The sequence below is a fragment of the Diplotaxodon limnothrissa genome, linkage group LG14 (genome assembly GCF_057381915.1).
Source record: "Diplotaxodon limnothrissa isolate DT_005_m linkage group LG14, D_limnothrissa_male_GT1.1, whole genome shotgun sequence".
Taxonomy (NCBI): domain Eukaryota; kingdom Metazoa; phylum Chordata; class Actinopteri; order Cichliformes; family Cichlidae; genus Diplotaxodon; species Diplotaxodon limnothrissa.
Genome location: NC_140609.1, coordinates 34,215,322 through 34,232,083, shown reverse-complemented (window position 1 = coordinate 34,232,083; position 16,762 = coordinate 34,215,322). Strand labels below are relative to the sequence as shown.

The 16,762-nt window shown below is 38.2% G+C and overlaps 2 protein-coding genes across 4 annotated transcripts in view; one reads left to right on the top strand and one right to left on the bottom strand.

Annotated features, from left to right (window-relative positions):
* Window positions 1-4,193, bottom strand: part of fndc3a (fibronectin type III domain containing 3A) — a 46,804-nt gene extending 42,611 nt beyond the window's left edge. For all 3 annotated transcript variants that reach the window (XM_085370947.1, XM_085370949.1, XM_085370948.1), the window contains exon 1: window positions 3,697-4,193. The gene's annotated coding sequence lies outside the window, so the exon portion shown is untranslated. The remainder of the gene's footprint in view (window positions 1-3,696) is intronic.
* Window positions 4,194-6,662: 2,469 nt separating this feature from the next.
* On the top strand, window positions 6,663-15,723 carry rcbtb2 (regulator of chromosome condensation (RCC1) and BTB (POZ) domain containing protein 2). Its single transcript, XM_085370073.1, has 12 exons — window positions 6,663-6,859; window positions 7,808-7,942; window positions 8,603-8,753; window positions 9,537-9,703; window positions 9,783-9,941; window positions 10,289-10,396; window positions 10,503-10,645; window positions 10,902-11,092; window positions 12,531-12,657; window positions 14,169-14,308; window positions 14,416-14,546; window positions 14,659-15,723. The coding sequence occupies exons 2-12, from the start codon at window positions 7,817-7,819 to the stop codon at window positions 14,797-14,799; spliced, it is 1,584 nt and encodes a 527-aa protein (XP_085226199.1). The 5' UTR covers window positions 6,663-6,859; window positions 7,808-7,816; the 3' UTR covers window positions 14,800-15,723.
* Window positions 15,724-16,762: the final 1,039 nt, after the last annotated feature.

The following is a 16,762-nucleotide window of genomic DNA, read 5'->3' as shown; positions in this document are numbered from 1 at the left end:
TTATCATTGGAATTTGAGGGCAAATGGAGTTCTATGGTTCAACTTCAGTTTTATAAAGAAGGAGGGCTTAAGAAACTTTGTAGTAAGCTGTTAAAATATCTTACTGTAACTTGCTTCCAGCTATTGGTCATTAGGGCTGCCACAATTAGTCGACTAGTCACGATTACGTCGACTATCAAAATCGTTGACGACTAATTTAATAGTCGACGCGCCGTTTGAAGCTTTGTAGGATCCCAAAAGACGCAGGAATAAGTAGTAGGATTTAAGAGTGTAATAACGGACTGAAACATAAGATGGCAGCACTGCATGTACAAGGATGCCAGCTGCCGTTAAACCTCGAAGAAGAAGAAGAAGCTGTGTCCGGTATTGTAGCTGTGTCCAAATTCAGGAGCCGCATCCTCCGGTGCCCGCATTTGGAGGACGATTACGTTACAGCGACACGACAAAAACTGTCCAAATTCGAAGACTCTGACAAATGCGCCCTTCATTTCCCCAGATTTGAAGGATGGGTCGGGTGTATACTTCGTGGCCCAACCTATCCCAGAACTCATAGCGCGGCCCTGCTCAGTTTCCAACAATGGCAGCAGCTAGTTAGTTTTAATATTACTCTTATTATTCTTTCTGGGTCACAAAATAAATGTTTAACATATTTTCAGGCGAGAATGTAAATATGACTCTTTAAGCTTCAAATAACTGCTCAGTTTATCAAGACACCACATATTTTCAGAAGCGCTCCAACATTTTCGGAGAAGTCTGTTACCCACCAGCTCGAAAGCTAGCCGGGGTTCAAGGCTCACTATAGCCGGTGGGAACACCGGACTCCCGGCAAATCGTTTTCAAACCCACCGCCGTCTTTCGCTACTCAGGTTAAACATGATATACAAGTCACTTAGATAACTTAAAAATGTTATTGTTTGGCTTTTTTCAGTATTTTATTTGTTCCTGAGTAAATCGGTTTGGCTGAGATTAAAGTTATAGTTTTTACACAGCTGAATAAACGTCAAGCAGACAACTGATTATCAGAAGTGTGAGATGCTCGAGAATATACTCCGGTGTCCTGTTATATTTTAGATAGCAAGGAGCAGACGGCTGAGTTTATTAAACTTCACCGAAACAATCTGCAAATTTCATTTAAATTTAATAAACTATCATCTTGTCTTTATTTTTAGTTAGCACATAGCTTAAACACTTAAAGCTGTAAGCTAATGATAGTTATATAAGAGCAGATGCATGCTGGTGCAATAAGCTGTAAGTTTTACGTCCAATGGATGCATGATCTGATTAGTCAACTAATCGCAAAAATAATCGGTGACTAGTTGACTATCAAAATAATCGTTTGTAGCAGCCCTAATAGTCATCCTTGAACCATTGGCTATAACAGGCAAATATTTGTAGGCTTCCAATGAGACCAGATTCACATGAGTAATACAAACGCATGCAGTTGATCTATGAATGCACCATAAAAGCACTTTGAGTACTCAGTAATAGCAGAAGTCTGGTATATAGGAGTCCGTTTATCAGTCACCTTTATCAAATATCAAACCAAAAGCCAAGATATACGCAAAAGCGGTACATCTGTACTATAACACATAGTTTGTCAACACAAAGCAAAAAAAATGTGCAGGGTACAGGGTGCAGAAATGAATAAGAGTGATACTAAAAAGTGGTTAAATGTGCCACATGCCATTTTTTCTCAGACGTTAAATACCTTAACTAGTTAAGAAAAGAAGGAAAGAGGCAAATTCAGAACAAACCTAATGAGCCTATTATTGAATTTAAAATCATTTGCATCACAATGTGATAAGAAAGTACAATGGTATAATGTTTTGGACATGACTTATCATGTGACACATATCAGCATTGAGATAAGACCAGGGCTGTGAAGGGTTTACACAGTGACTACGAGAGAGGAGAAAGAAAGTGGATGATGGCAAAGAGAAAAACCATTAATCTGTTCTTTCAAAGATTCCCTTCTCATCTGTCTCCTCCAGTATACTGCATTGGCAAACACAAACCCCTTGCATAACAAATATACCCAAAAGCTGACCATTCAGTGATTAATTACTAAACTCTAACACTCAAAAAATGCATAATAAAGTTAGACCATGTGAGAATTTCTAGGGAAAACAACAAAACAATACAGAACAAACAAACAGAACAAAAATATTTTTTATTCAACACTCCACTGACACGGGAGTAAAATACCAAAGTTATACACTGAGGATTTCCCAACTGTAAATAAAATGTATACAATCGTTACATGGTTAATAAAATTCCCGTGTAAAGCAACAGAACAGCATGAAAGAAATGTAACGTGTCCTTGAACTTAATTACTCTCTGGCGCATGCGTGCCTAAACCTTACTGTGATCTGGCTTATCTGTTCGCTTTAGTCCCTCCCCTCCTTAAGCCCAAACAACAAAGTCAGTTTACAGTGTGATGGTCAATGAACTAGGCCTGCAGAACCATTTATACAGCCATGAGAGATTGCCATGTGGTTAATTTTTGTAACACTAGCAGGCTTTAGATGAATGCCAGACTTGTGTGGCTCTGAGGCCTCCAAGCCAATCACTGCAACCAGCTGGTAGGTTGTCTGGTAATTTTATTCTAGTTGTAAATTACTTGCCAGCACCACAGTGACAACAGCTACCTGGAGGTCAGTAAAATGAGAAGCAACTAAGGGAAATCCCTAATGACAGGCAATTCTTTATATTTCCTCTGACCACCCACCATTTACGCAGTTAAAGTCAAAATTTCTTTTTTTTCCCCTCGTATGGGAAAAGATGATCTGAAAGTTCATTACACATTTTCCAAATTTGATTGTGGTAAGTGGAACATTATGATTTTGATTATCAAACAGATGCAGTGACAGCAGTAACATATGAACAGATGTATACTTCAGTCTTTTTTGCTCCTCTTTCTTTAACAAAGTTATCTGAAACTTTCAGAACTATAGCCTATCAGTAGTCACCACCTACGACTAGAAAACAGCTGTAACTTCTGTTATAGTTGCGCTGCAAGAAATCTGTATCGAAATAACAACAGATAACAGATGTTACATCTGTTGTTGCCCTGATTGTGCCTCACATTTGTTTGTGGCTACAGAGCAGTTGACAAGGACACACCAGCTGTTTTTCAGTTGCAGTTTTAGAGAAAACGGGAAAACACCTTGAAGATTTGAACTAGCTTTTCATTTTAATTATCAGCCACACAAAATTGTGGTAATGATATTTCTTGTCGTTGTTTAATAGCGCTGGTTTTTTCTCAACTGTAATGCGTAAATTTAACTGTAGCACTATTTTCGTACCAGACATCTGCACACGGGGTAACAGCTGGTTATCCTTTGACTGAAAGTATTTGACGTAGCAATGTCGTTGACTCTCGTTTAACATTACCTGGCCGGTCAACTACACGCACAAGCTCCTATTTTATGTCACAGTATCGGTTGGTATTTTTTTTTTTAGCTCCTTTAACAAGGTTAACTATCTCGCACCCGAGACTGTTTACTTTGGCTACAGGTGTGTGTGCTTAGCGTTATATCATAGCTAATAGTTATCTAACTGCAGCCTTATTGTAGCCAACGTACTGACAAACAATAACCTTACAGGTTAGTTCGACTTCCTTAAAATGATATCGTCAATGTTGTTCGCTGTAGCAAAACAAGACTTATTACCAAAAGCGCAGCTAACGTTACTCACCCAGTCAGTTGGCAGAGCAGCAGTCTTGCTGAACAAGCCGATGCACAGTGATGAGTCTTATGCAGCTCTTCCCCGAAATGTTTAACGTCAGCAACCTTGGATGACCAGCAACTTTCTGCAGAACCTGAAGCTGATGAGAACTTGCTAGCTACCCAGACAAACACAAGACAAGGCAAAGTGTGACATACTAGCGTAAGCTACCTAGCTAACAGTTAGCAAGATAGTATGCGGTCTTCTCATGAACGACGCAGGCTCGCGTTAACAGCACCTTAAAACGGTCGAAGTAGCTAGCGAGCGACTGTGACGATGCAAAGTATCGATAACGTTTGTCTAACCCTCAGTTTTATCGAGATAACTTTCCATCCAACCCTGTTCCTCGCATAAAAAGCAGGAATGTCGCCATCGCTTACACGACTTAGTGCGCATGCGTATTCGGGCAATTCATCACAAATCCTAATTTACAAGATAGCAAAGATAAACGCTAAATAATGTTACTATATTTCATTTTGTTTGTTGTGAACCCGGTCACTATCCGGTGCAGTTATGATGAACTTCATTTGCCTACCTATTTTTTTTTCCATCACTTTAAGAAAGACCTTACGGTTGACGTGTCTATGACCGGTTCGTCCAACCAAGTCAGTCGGGGGTGGGGGGGATCTAAGAATGCTACGTGGTCAGTCCAGGGACCACCTTGCTGTTCTCCATATAAGACTACACTGCTACTTCTACCTGGTTTGTAACCAGAAGCACACAGTTGTACTAAAAATTAACAAGCATGATTGAACTGCAGTATTTTACACGCCAGAGAGCCAATACGGAATGTATGGAGAAAGAAAAAAAAACAACCCTTTCAAAATTACACACTGAACGGCACAAGTGATGTCAAACCTACACAAGACACACACAGACAATTTGAAATACAATATCGCTTTTAGCAGAAAGAAAGTGTAGATCACTGGTTCTTGTAAACCGTGCAGTCTTGGGTTTGTTACACGTTTTGAGTGAACACAAAGATATTTTTGTAGTATTTGTGTACTCCAAAAAAGCTTATTTTAAATATACATTGGTATATATCAAAGAGATGATCGTTTTTCTGATTGTTTTGTGTTCGTTCTGTTTTATTGATTTTTTTCCCCCTGGTTTGTTTTCTACTTGAAATTTACACTATTAGAAATTCATGTTGCCTGGAAACTGTAATATTCCCTTCATTCATGTGCCTTCCAAATTTGATTTAATTAAAAAGTATCTATCTATCTGAAATCTTCTTTCATGTGCTAGTCCCTTCTGCATATTAAGTCTCAGACAGACAATTGCACAAACATCACAGACAATGTATCATACACAACCTAATGTAGCTACCTACATACGAAACTTCACTATGCTATATATCATATGCATATAGATGTTATTGAAACAATGTACACACTCACCGTTCTTGCATAGGCGGTCTTTAAATCTTTGGCAAAAACATGTGCTATCCCATCCACTGATATACACCAAGATGGTTATCAATGACTCCACCTGCTGGACTTAATAAAGGAATGCCCCATTGTGTCTGCTATAGTTCTCAATGAAATATGCAGTGGAGAGTCATCTCTTTCCAAAAATTTATTTGACTCTTTAAGACAGACTGATTATGCAGTAATCAGTGAAATATGCAGATTATAGTTGTGTCATTGCAGGGACTGAACCAGTGAACAGCGAACACATCACATATTTTATTTTACACCGTGCATTTATTTTATGTATTTATTTTTTTTAATGTAATAACATAAGACATGTAACTTGGGATGCAGTGTTACGATTTCAGAAATGCACATAGACTTGTTGTTCAAATCTGTACTCAACAAGCTCACACTCAGCAAAGTTATATGCAAACACCTGCACACACTCGAAGATGAAGGGGCATATATTTTAAGACTTGAGAAGAAGTGCATGATGAAAAAGCAACATCAAGGACTGCAGCAGAACACAAAATATAATACAAAGTAATGAGAAACATAATGAGGAAGTAAATGTAAGCGGACAATGAAGAGGGAGCAAATTTACAAGGGCATCATTATGCAGTTGGACATCGTTTCTGGAGGCAGTAATTCTAAAGCAGTGGTTTTCAGCTCCCCGAGGACTTCTTGTTTTAGGTGCTCTCTTGTCTGATTCAAATGATCTGTTTTTTTTTTTTTTTTTTTGTTTTTTTGTTTGTTTTTCAGGCAGCTGCAGCATTTAATACTCATTTTATCAATTGAATCACATTTTTGGAGTGGAGATTGGAGGTCCTTATGAGAACCTTTGTGTTTTGAGAGTACAGAGTGATGGGATAATAAAATAATTCAAACCACGCAATAACATGAGCTTGTACTAACTTAAACAAAATGCACCTTTCATGGGTCAAAAGACCGTGATTGGTCAGTTAGGGTCAAATATGTGATGTGTGTGGGCAAGCAAGTGTGTGTATTTGTGTGTGTGTCAGGAGTCAGGTGTCATTCTGTTTACATTCTACTGTTTTAACTTAAAGGAGATTAGCTCTCCATTGATACTGAAACTGTGCCTGTAGTTGTAATGGTACAGGACGACTCAGCCAGAAATGTATCACCCACATCTGTTTCACACCAGCAATTGTTTCCTAAAGTTCCACACAAAATTGATATTGGTATATCAACAACTCCTGAAAAGTAGGGTGAAATATTTTTTTTTCTTAAATAAATAAATACAATGTATGCCACAGATGTTTAAACAACATGCAAAAATATTCTCCATTAAACTTATAACCCATGTGAGTCTTGGGTCGTTATGGTCTATTGACCAGTAATGTAACTTCACAAATAAAAGACTATTGGATTTATTTAATCTTGCATAATAGATGTCACTAATTACTGTATAATACCAATTTAACCTTGAAGCTCCCAGGTCCGATTTTCAGTAAACGCACCAAGTGACTACAGGAAGTGTGGTGTTGTGTGTATGTTTTTCAGGCGGTGGTGTAGCGATTAAAGCTAGCTACAACAAAGTGCAACCATAGGAGCTAACGTGAAGCTAGACCTACACCAGTTTGTCGGCATGACGTCCCCGGCAAAGTTATTTGAAAAATATGTTGGGTGACATGTTTTAGTATCTTTTTTTTTTTAAAATCAGAAAACGACCTCGCGGACTAAGCACTAGCTAGAAGGTAACGTCAACACTTGGAAGTACCAGCAACAACACCGCTCTTTACGCTAATTAGCTTGATAGTTTTTGTGGGATAATTTCAGGTAGTAGTTTCATTGCTGACAGTTTATATATCAAAACCAACACACTTAGTTTTGCGGTGCTTGTTTGTGTTGTCTTCGGTATCTGCTAATTTGACGTATGGGACATCTTACCAGCAGCAACAGCAGCTGGTGGTCATGGTGGTGTATGTGTGTGTTTAAGGAGGTGTTGTCTGGGTTTCATGCAAAGTGCAACTTCATATTTCTGCAAGGCAATGCAACAGCACTGTAAATTTGTCAGACGCGGCAATAAAAACAGGTTTTTGTGTTTGTTTGTTTTTGTGAATAAAAACTGAGCTGAAATATATTGTTAGCAATACAAGATAATTATCTTTTATAGGCGTCACAAATAATGATACACAGAAGATCAGACGAGTAGGTTTTACTGTTGATTGCAGTTTTCCATTTAACACACAGCCATAGACAGCTGTGTGGTTTGATAATAGAGAGTAATGGTGCAATCATTGAAACCGTTATATTTGAAATATTATGTTAGACTTTAGAGATGACATAATTTTGACTTTACTTTCTGTGGTAGTAAAGGTCACAGAACAGATGTACACGTTTTAATCTGTCTGCCCATCTAAATCTGAATGCTGCTGGTCACTCAAGAGGGATGATAAAGGTGGAAATTTAATAATCTTTTCTTTAACATATATGTATGCATTCCATGATACAGGGCAGAAAGTTCCTATTATCCAGTTTAATAACCATTTGAATACAATTAAACAACCAGACCATCAAAGTATTTAACATGAAAACATACTCCTGCTTTTATCTGTGTTTTTCAGTTTATCTAATCAACCTTTCCTTTATTCCATAGTGAGTTAGATTCATATGCTTCTCCATGTTTTTTCTTTTTTTCACAGCTGAGTAGTATGCTGGACGTGGGAAAGTGGCCAGTGTTTGCACTTCTTCCTCCTGAGGAACTCCGGCTTATCCGGCAGGCTTGTGTATTTGGCAGTGCTGCAAATGAAGCCCTCTATGTCACAGTTAATGATGAGGTAACATTTGGAGTTTAAGCAAGGTTGCCTTCTTGTTCTTCTTTACGTGAAGCTGTCCTGAAGCACGCATAGAAGTCATTCATTTCTCTGTATTGATTTTTGAGTAGTTCTTGTTTTGAAGTGGATATAAAAATGCTCCAGGCCTTCTTGCTCTCTGCTTGATATGAGGTGCAGTTACAGGCACAGGGATAAGCAGATAGAATGAGGCTATCTTTAGCCATATGAGCTTAATGCCTGAGCCTTTGGAAAGGTGCAGTGCATGCCTAATCTTTCCACCCTTGCTTATTTGTTTGATGTTATGGAACAGCCAACTGTACCGTTAAATTGTATTTTGGTGGATTTCACTTTAAATTATGCCGTACATCACATTCAGCAGTCCCAGCATGAGCATGCTTGCTGCCGTTTTTTTTTTTTTTTCAGTCATAATTTTAGAAAGACAGTGTCTCAAATTATTATAGCCTGGTTTCAAGTGTAGTTAGTTAGTTTGTTTTAGTGTACCGGTGATCATAATTTGCAATTTGCCATCTTAGACAGATTAGATTAAGACAACTTCACCATTTTGTGATATAAAAAAAAATGCACAATAAATATGATCGAGTAATTCTTATTTGTAAATGTATATATTTAAAAAAAGACATTTTTAATGTTTTTTCTTTGCAGGTCTTTGCTTTAGGGACTAACTGTAGCGGCTGTTTAGGGCTTGGAGATCTTCAAAGCACTATTGAGCCACGCAGGATTGATGTCTTGTGTGGAAAGAAGATTGTGTCTCTAAGCTATGGAACGGGGCCACATGTGGTTATCGCCACTGCAGGTAATGTAGCTCCAAAACCTTTTTTTCTGTGTGTGTCACCAGGGAGAAATGTCTTCAGGAGGCAGAGGAATAAGATCACAAGCAAATGAGTCCAAACATGCAAAATGCATATTTTATTTGATATTTTATTTTTATTTTGTGCCACCATTGGCTTCATATTGTATCTAGTTTTTTAAGTGTGATTCTTTTTGGTCAAAGTGGACTTCTTGGCCAAGAGATGTGGTTGCATGCATACTTAAATTACGATTAAAAAATGCATTCAAACTGTTAAATTTCAAATACACATTCAATTTTCACTCATTCCTGTTTGGAATATTAAATTAAAATGTCTGAGAGTTGCTTTCAATGTGATTATTGCATGCTTATTTATTTGGATAATTGATTGCACCTTTAACTTTGATTAAAGCAACATAAAGGTATCTGTTTTCCTGTAATATGTGGTAATGATTAACTAACTCCACATCATCTGAGGGAGGCCAGTCAGTTTGAGGTTTTTTTAGTTTTTTTATTTACATGTGGAAAAATCTTTGCTCAATCTGCATTTACAGTAAAAGAAGTTGCAAAAAAGTTAATTATGGATATGTTCTCGTGTACTTCATTTATACTGAGTCAATGCAACACTAAACTAAGTGAATCAAGGCATTTAATCGATATCTGTGATGTCTGATAAAAGTATGGCTGCTTAACTTGCAGTATATCATGTGAAATAGACTGCTTCTTATCTTTTAATGAAATATTAACTTCTGTGACAACATCAATAAACTTGCACTTGTTGCTGTGTAGATGGAGAAGTGTATGCCTGGGGCCACAATGGCTACAGCCAACTCGGAAATGGCACCACCAACCACGGGCTGACCCCTGCCCTGGTGTCCACTAATCTCCTCAGCAAGAGAGTGACAGAAGTGGCCTGTGGCTCCCACCACACTATTGCCCTCACAACTGATGGAGAGGTAAATTTTCCTCTACTTGCTTTGTTTCTGTTTAATCTGAGAATTTTTCTGGGTGGTGAGCATTCATCTTTGTGTTCAGGTGTACGCGTGGGGTTACAACAACTCTGGACAAGTTGGTTCAGGTTCTACTGCCAACCAGCCGACACCGCGTCGGGTCAGCAGCTGCCTGCAAAACAAGATTGTGGTAAACATAGCCTGTGGACAGCTCTGCTCTATGGCTGTACTGGACAACGGAGAGGTAACTGGTCACACCCATCTATACATGTTAACCATGATGAAGCAGAGAAAAACAAATTGGATTTCTAACAGTGTCTGAAATGAATTTGTGTTTACGCTCGATCTGAATGATGACAGCTTGAAGAACGGTCCTGGAGTATGAGTGGAGACAGTATAGTTTAAAAAAATTAACGTTCAGTCTCTGTCAGAAGACCTAAAATAGTATTGCATTTGTTTTTACACACAAAATCAGAATCTGAATTTCAGATTTAATTTAACAAAAAACCCAAGAATAAAAGTACTGTGATGTTCCGCACACTTATTGATAACGAGGTATGTGCATATCCCAAAATCGTCCATTGTTTCCAGATCTATGGTTGGGGCTATAATTGCAATGGACAGCTAGGCTTGGGCAATAATGGAAACCAGCAGACACCATGCCGAATCGCTGCCCTCCAGGGTGTAAACATTGTACAGGTAAGAGCTTAAAGAGGGATAAATCTAACAAAATATTGTTTTTGATTACTTATTTCTGTTTGCATGCATCTTAAATACCCTCTTTTTTCTTTTTTTCCAAACACAGGTCGCTTGTGGATATGCACACACGTTGGCACTGACAGATGAGGGATTTGTTTATGCTTGGGGTGCCAACTCATACGGGCAGTTGGGAACAGGCAATAAGAGTAACCAAGCGCTCCCCACTCCTATAAACACAGACAAGGAGAGGTTAGTACTTTGTTACTTTGTTCCCATTGTAAATTACCAGCAGTACTTTGCTACCATAATAGGTCACAGATCCCTAGAATAACCAAACGTCTCAAACTCGTACAAATTCTTACACTTGTGGTTTTATGCTACGGAGTAGTAAGGGACTGATTGTTGACTGTAAAAGAACTTTATTAGAGAAATGTTCACTTTTCATATGGGCCTTTTTCTGTCTTAAGTTCAAATGTATATCTAGATTTGTGATTTTTCTCGGTAGGATAGTCGAAGTGGCTGCATGTCACACCAGTCACACGTCAGCAGCCAAGACACAGAGTGGACAAGTTCTGATGTGGGGTCAGTGTCGAGGTCAGGCTGTAGCCAGTCCCCATCTCGCACATTTCAGCAGCACTGATGATGTGTTCGCTTGCTTTGCCACACCGGCAGTCACGTGGCACCTCCTCTCAGTAGGTAAGAGTTTTATAGGACCATACATTTTTAAGTTATTTGACGAACACGCAGAAATTCACAGTGAAATACTTATATGCCTATCCAGCTGTATATAATTTTTTTTATCATTAGAATGTCACCCAACATGATTGCCTAACAGTAAAAGTTACTCCCCGTTATTTTTGTGGGAAGGGTGGTCTTAATGGCATCCATCTCTGTCGCCCATTTCAGCTGTTTCCTTGTGGGGTCAACTATTAGCTCCTTGGTCTTACAAACTTGCAGCTGAAGGTTTTTCTCCCTACACCAGTCACTTAGGTGGTTGATCTCTAACCGTCAAGCAGAGTCACTGTTTCGAGATCAAGTCCGCTACTGCTCTTTCGTCAGCGAAATTGGTGATTTGATTTTGATTTTGATTTATTGATTAGCATTCAAATTCAAATCTCAGTGAAAACAGTGAAAAAAACAAACAAACAAACAGTGAAAACAGAACAAAAATCTACCATAAAGAAAGAAAGCATGAGACAAGGCTAATCAAAAGGTATTGGCTGAAGCATTTGCTTATTACGCCAACCCTTTTCACAAAATATCTTTTTGTATGCAGCTCCTGTACACAGGGCTTGAAGAAAATAATAAAACAAAGCAAAAACCAACCAAACAAACAAAAAAAAAAAAAAAAAAAATTATGGGAACTTGACGAAGTGGCCACACAGTCGTAGGTGTAGAGGAAGTACAGGAAAGGAGGAAGCAGATGAGACTTTGTGGTTTACATGTACCACCTGTGGTTTGCCAGTCAGGAAATTAAGGATCCACTTGCACTGAGAGAAGTGCAGGCCAAGGTCACATAGTTTAATAGCCAGCCTGGAGAGTATTTGTAAAATTGAAAAAGAATCCCAAAAGTCAAACTTTTACAATAATTGAAGGATTTTTTTATTACATTTTTGACACTGACATTTACTTGTGTGTCTGGTTAGAGATAATTATGCAGTAGGCATTTATCAGTGTACCATAGGTACACATTCCTGCAAGTGGTCTGAGAAATAAACAGGAAACTCTGTTTGCACTTCATTTGCGACAAATGTTTATACAAACTCAACACAAACTGAAGAGCATTAACCTGTAACTGTGATAGCTTCATTTTTTTCTTTACACTCCAGTTAGGAAAGCTAATGTGATGAGCTAAATTTAAATATTGACTTAGCATTTAGGTGGACATTTTTTTAATGTTGGTAATATTTTATTGTCACCTGTGGCCTTAAAGAAATATATTTTCATTCCCTATATATAAATACCTCATAGAACTGTCTTTTGAACTGAAATGTAAAGAGAAGTTGTTTAAATGTATGCTTAGCAAATTTATGTTTATTTTTAAGAGCAAAAAAACCCCAAGACCAAATGCTTGTATTTAACAAAAAATAAAATAAATAGTAATAATAATTTTATGTTGTTTTTTTTTTGCCAGATGGTGATGATTACCTCACAGTTGCCCAGTCTTTGAAGAAGGAGTTTGACAGTCCAGATATTTCTGATCTGAAGTTCTTGGTTGATGGGAAGTGCATCCATGTTCACAAAGCTCTGCTAAAAATCAGGTACAGAAAACAAGAACATTCAGAGTCCTTTAGGTGATTCTTTTTTCTTTTTTTTTTAAAAAGGACAATGTAGACTCATTAACCATGGAAGTCTGGAAAAGCTAATCCAGTCTTGTGGCATTTTGAGCAGCTGGTGTGTGACTGGAAGGGTGTAACATGCAGTGTATCGTTATCTTTGAGTGCACATAATGATCTGTGGAATGGAGACAATGTCTGCAGCTCTTCCTTTCTATTGTTGGGCCACCACACTCTGACTGTTTAAAAAAATTATATATATGAATGCACACTTTGCTTCTCTAACCTCTACTTTCAGCTTGGTCACATGGGTGTATTTTTTAAAATCCAGACAACCAATTTAGTCACTGCAGCAAAAACAATGAGCCATCTTTGTGTGTAAATATATATAACAAACACTTAATTTGTGCTGGTTTCCCTATATTTAAACTTCATATGCTAAACAGTTTCCTTATCTTCCTGTTAAACTCACGGGGTAGCAAAGACAAGCCTATTGTTTCCCGTGTTTCTTTTTATAACCACACTTGAACACAGAGTATCTGCATTCCAGTCCCTTGCTCTTTTGCACCGTCAGTAGGAAGGAGCCAGACTGTCTGCAGCTTTAACCTTAGTCCACTGGCTCACACGAATATGCAACAGTGGAAACTGTCTGCTTGCGCAAGATCACATGCAAATTATATGTTTAAGATGCATCAGAGAGTGAAGATTCAGTTGTTTTTTCAACCGTGTCCTGAGAAGCAATGGTAGAGGCACTGTTTTGAGCCATCAGAGATTTGCAGTGTGGAGAAAATTGAAGCAAAAAAACAAATAAAAAGATAAATGGTAATTAGTGGTAATTAATGCAGGCGCTTATAAGGAATAAAAGGTATTGCACTTGGCCTGTATTAGTAGGCATAGTCAAAAAGAATCTGTTAAAAAAAAAAACAACACAAAAAAACACAACAATTTTTCTTCTATTCTTCTATCCATCTACCCTTGTGGTTGTTTTTAACTGGTGGGTATTTAGATTAGATGCTGTTGAACACTAACAGGCATGGTATAGTCTCTGAATTCTAGGCTCCATGCTGGTAACCACATGCCTACCAATTCTGTGACCATGTGGACTCACCCGCTAAGACATTAACTTGCAATGCACTAAACATACATGTACCCTTCTAGCAGAATTCAAGGAACTATCAATAAGTAATTTCAACAGCAGAGTATAACTGCCACTACAACAGAAAACATGTTTTCATTGTAATGTATGATGGTATAAATTATTGGAAGTTGAAGCTGCTTTTTCTAGTTCAGTATGAAAATTGTGGATTTTTTTTTAAACCTCCTTTTTTTTTTAAGTTTCTTGCTAATTTCCTTTTTTTCATTTGGTAATGCAGTTTCCTGTTGGCATAAGACTATATTTTGTCACCTGCACATGATAAAGTGTGATTGTCCATTAATTAAGTTAGTTTGAGTTAAACGTGCTTTTGTCACAAGTCTTCTGCTGTCTTTCTCGATAGGTGTGAGCATTTCCGAACACTGCTGAATGAATCTGACCAGGATGCTATAGAAATTCATCAGTTCTCATACTTGGTGTACAGAGCCTTCTTGGAGTATCTCTACACTGACACTATAAACCTGCCACCAGAGGACGCTATTGGTAAGGATAGACATGGATCACAGTTCTTTACAGCCCAGGAAATGCTGCAACAAGTCAGTGCAGAATCTCGAACACAATCACGTGTGTTTTTGTTTTTGTGTGTGCAGGGTTGCTTGACTTGGCCACGTTCTACCGAGAAACAAGACTGAAGAGGCTGTGCCAGGAAACGATCAAGAGAGGCATTTCTGAAGAAAACGCCATCACTCTGCTCTCTGCTGCTGTCAAGTATGAGGCGCGGGTAAGCTTATAGCCCCTGATACATAGTCAAAGCACCATGGTGGTGGAGGCGTGCACAGTAGCTAGTCAGTTATACTCCTCAGCACTGACCAGACAGCCCTCTTCATTTTTAGGACCTGGAGGAATTCTGCTTCAAGTTTTGTGTCAACCACCTAACGGCTGTCACGCAGACCCAGGCCTTTGCCGACATGGATCACGACCTGCTCAAGAACTTCATTAGTAAAGCCAGTCGCTACGGGGCCTTCAAAAACTGACTACTGGGCCCCTGTTGTGATGTATTCAGCACATTAAAGTTTAATCTCAGTGACGAGAGTCCATTCTAGACCAAAGTAAACACCCAGCAGATCAGCGCCTCAAACACGTGGCACTAAGGATGTAAATACCTGAGAGGTAAATGGTTTAAGGCCCCACTCACCAAGTGATTCTTCTTTGTTACCTTTCTGAAGCTAGCCCAAACACGGTGCTTGGTTGGAACATAGATACAGGTTTATGCCACTAGTCCTGTAACAAGCACACAATGCTGAGGCTGAATAAAAGGATGTGCCACACTGGTCAAGGTTTACCAAGACAGCCAGTACGTGGACATGTCACAGTAATCAGCTTGGACTGGATACCTGAAAATGCTGAACATACTAAACGTAATCTGTTGTGATAGAATTGTTTGATTTGGTATTTGAATCGTTTTTATCATGCTGCCCTTTTAACAGTTCCTAATGCAATCAGTATGTCGTAAGTTATCTGCGGTCAGCATAGACAGGATCTAAAAATTTACCAAGTCAGCTATAAATGAACTCTTCACATTGTGCTGCTTTTCTTTGAAGCCTTCATTCTAAAATGTTCTGGATTTGGAGGCATTTTATGAGGGAAACACATGTAAAACTGCAACCTGTTTCCCCCCCATTTGTTTTTGTTTTTATCTGCTTTATGATTATATTTGTTAAGCTCGCATAACATATTTTGCCACTTTTTTAAAGTTTCAGTTATTCTTCAGTTCTTCATATACCATCCAAACTTGTGGTCTGACATTTGTGTTCACTAACTTTTGCACTTTTTTGCTGTAGAAAGTTGTTTTTCCCACCATATGCTGACTGATAGGAAAAGGAGCAGTGAGTGAAAAGAGAGCATGCTATTGCATGTGTACTTGTACAGTTGTTCAGACTAACCCTCTCTATGCAGCTGGAAACAAAGTTTGACTTTCACAAACGTGTTGAGTCTTGTGTACACTGTACAGTAGATGCAGCTGATTTTTTACAGCTGCATTTCATTGTATGTTTACAGATTTTTTTGTTAATTGTGTTTTTGTTTTTTTTAATTATTGCTATTCTTAACATATTGGCAGCAAGCTTCTGTTCCCTTTTTACAAGATTTTTGCTTTTTTAATATGCATCTCTGGATAGTAAATAGTTGTGCCAACTCACTTCGTTGGAGCTCAAGTCTAATAAAGGGCCTCATGGTCTTTAAATGCAGTTACCAGATAATTACATCAGGAATTCCCAAATCTGCTTAAATGGATATAACTAAATGTGATCACTTAAACAAGCTGATTGGAATGTTTGTTTGTTTTTGTTTTCTTTTTTGGAACTTTTTGGTAATGTTTTTAATTTGTATGGAAAGCAAGCTGCAACCTGCTAACTTTGGCACTAATGGGAATATAGGAAAATGGCAATTATAAATACATATTAAAACAAATAACAACATATGTTGTTGAGGGTGTTCTTAAAAAGCTCTTGTCATGTCATTACCATGCAAATGCTTTAGAAACATTTGACATGAAGTAGTGTTTTTGTTTTGTTTGTTTGTTTCTTTGGTTTTTAGGGGGTGAGAGTGAAATGTATGGAAATGAAAGTCACGAATTTAAAAAATAAAACATGCGTTACTTCATGTAAAGTTGTAACATTGCAGGTGCCATTAACCAGTAAGTGGTTGCTATGATATCAACATTTTAAGACACGCACATGCAGTGCACTTTGGCTCTTCATCTCCACCAAGAAGCGGAACAGGCTCATTTTCACTTCTTCCTGCAAGAGAGAGTCTAACGTCACATGTGCCTGCGTGTTTCCTGAAGGTATGTCTTTAGTACCATATCATCAAGTGAGATTTCATATACCGTCCACAGAATAACAGGATGTGGTCAAAATTAAGATGCCAGACAAGTTGGCAGAATCAAGTATAATAGAATTTGTTGATTTTTTTTTTATCTTGACACAACTCTACCTG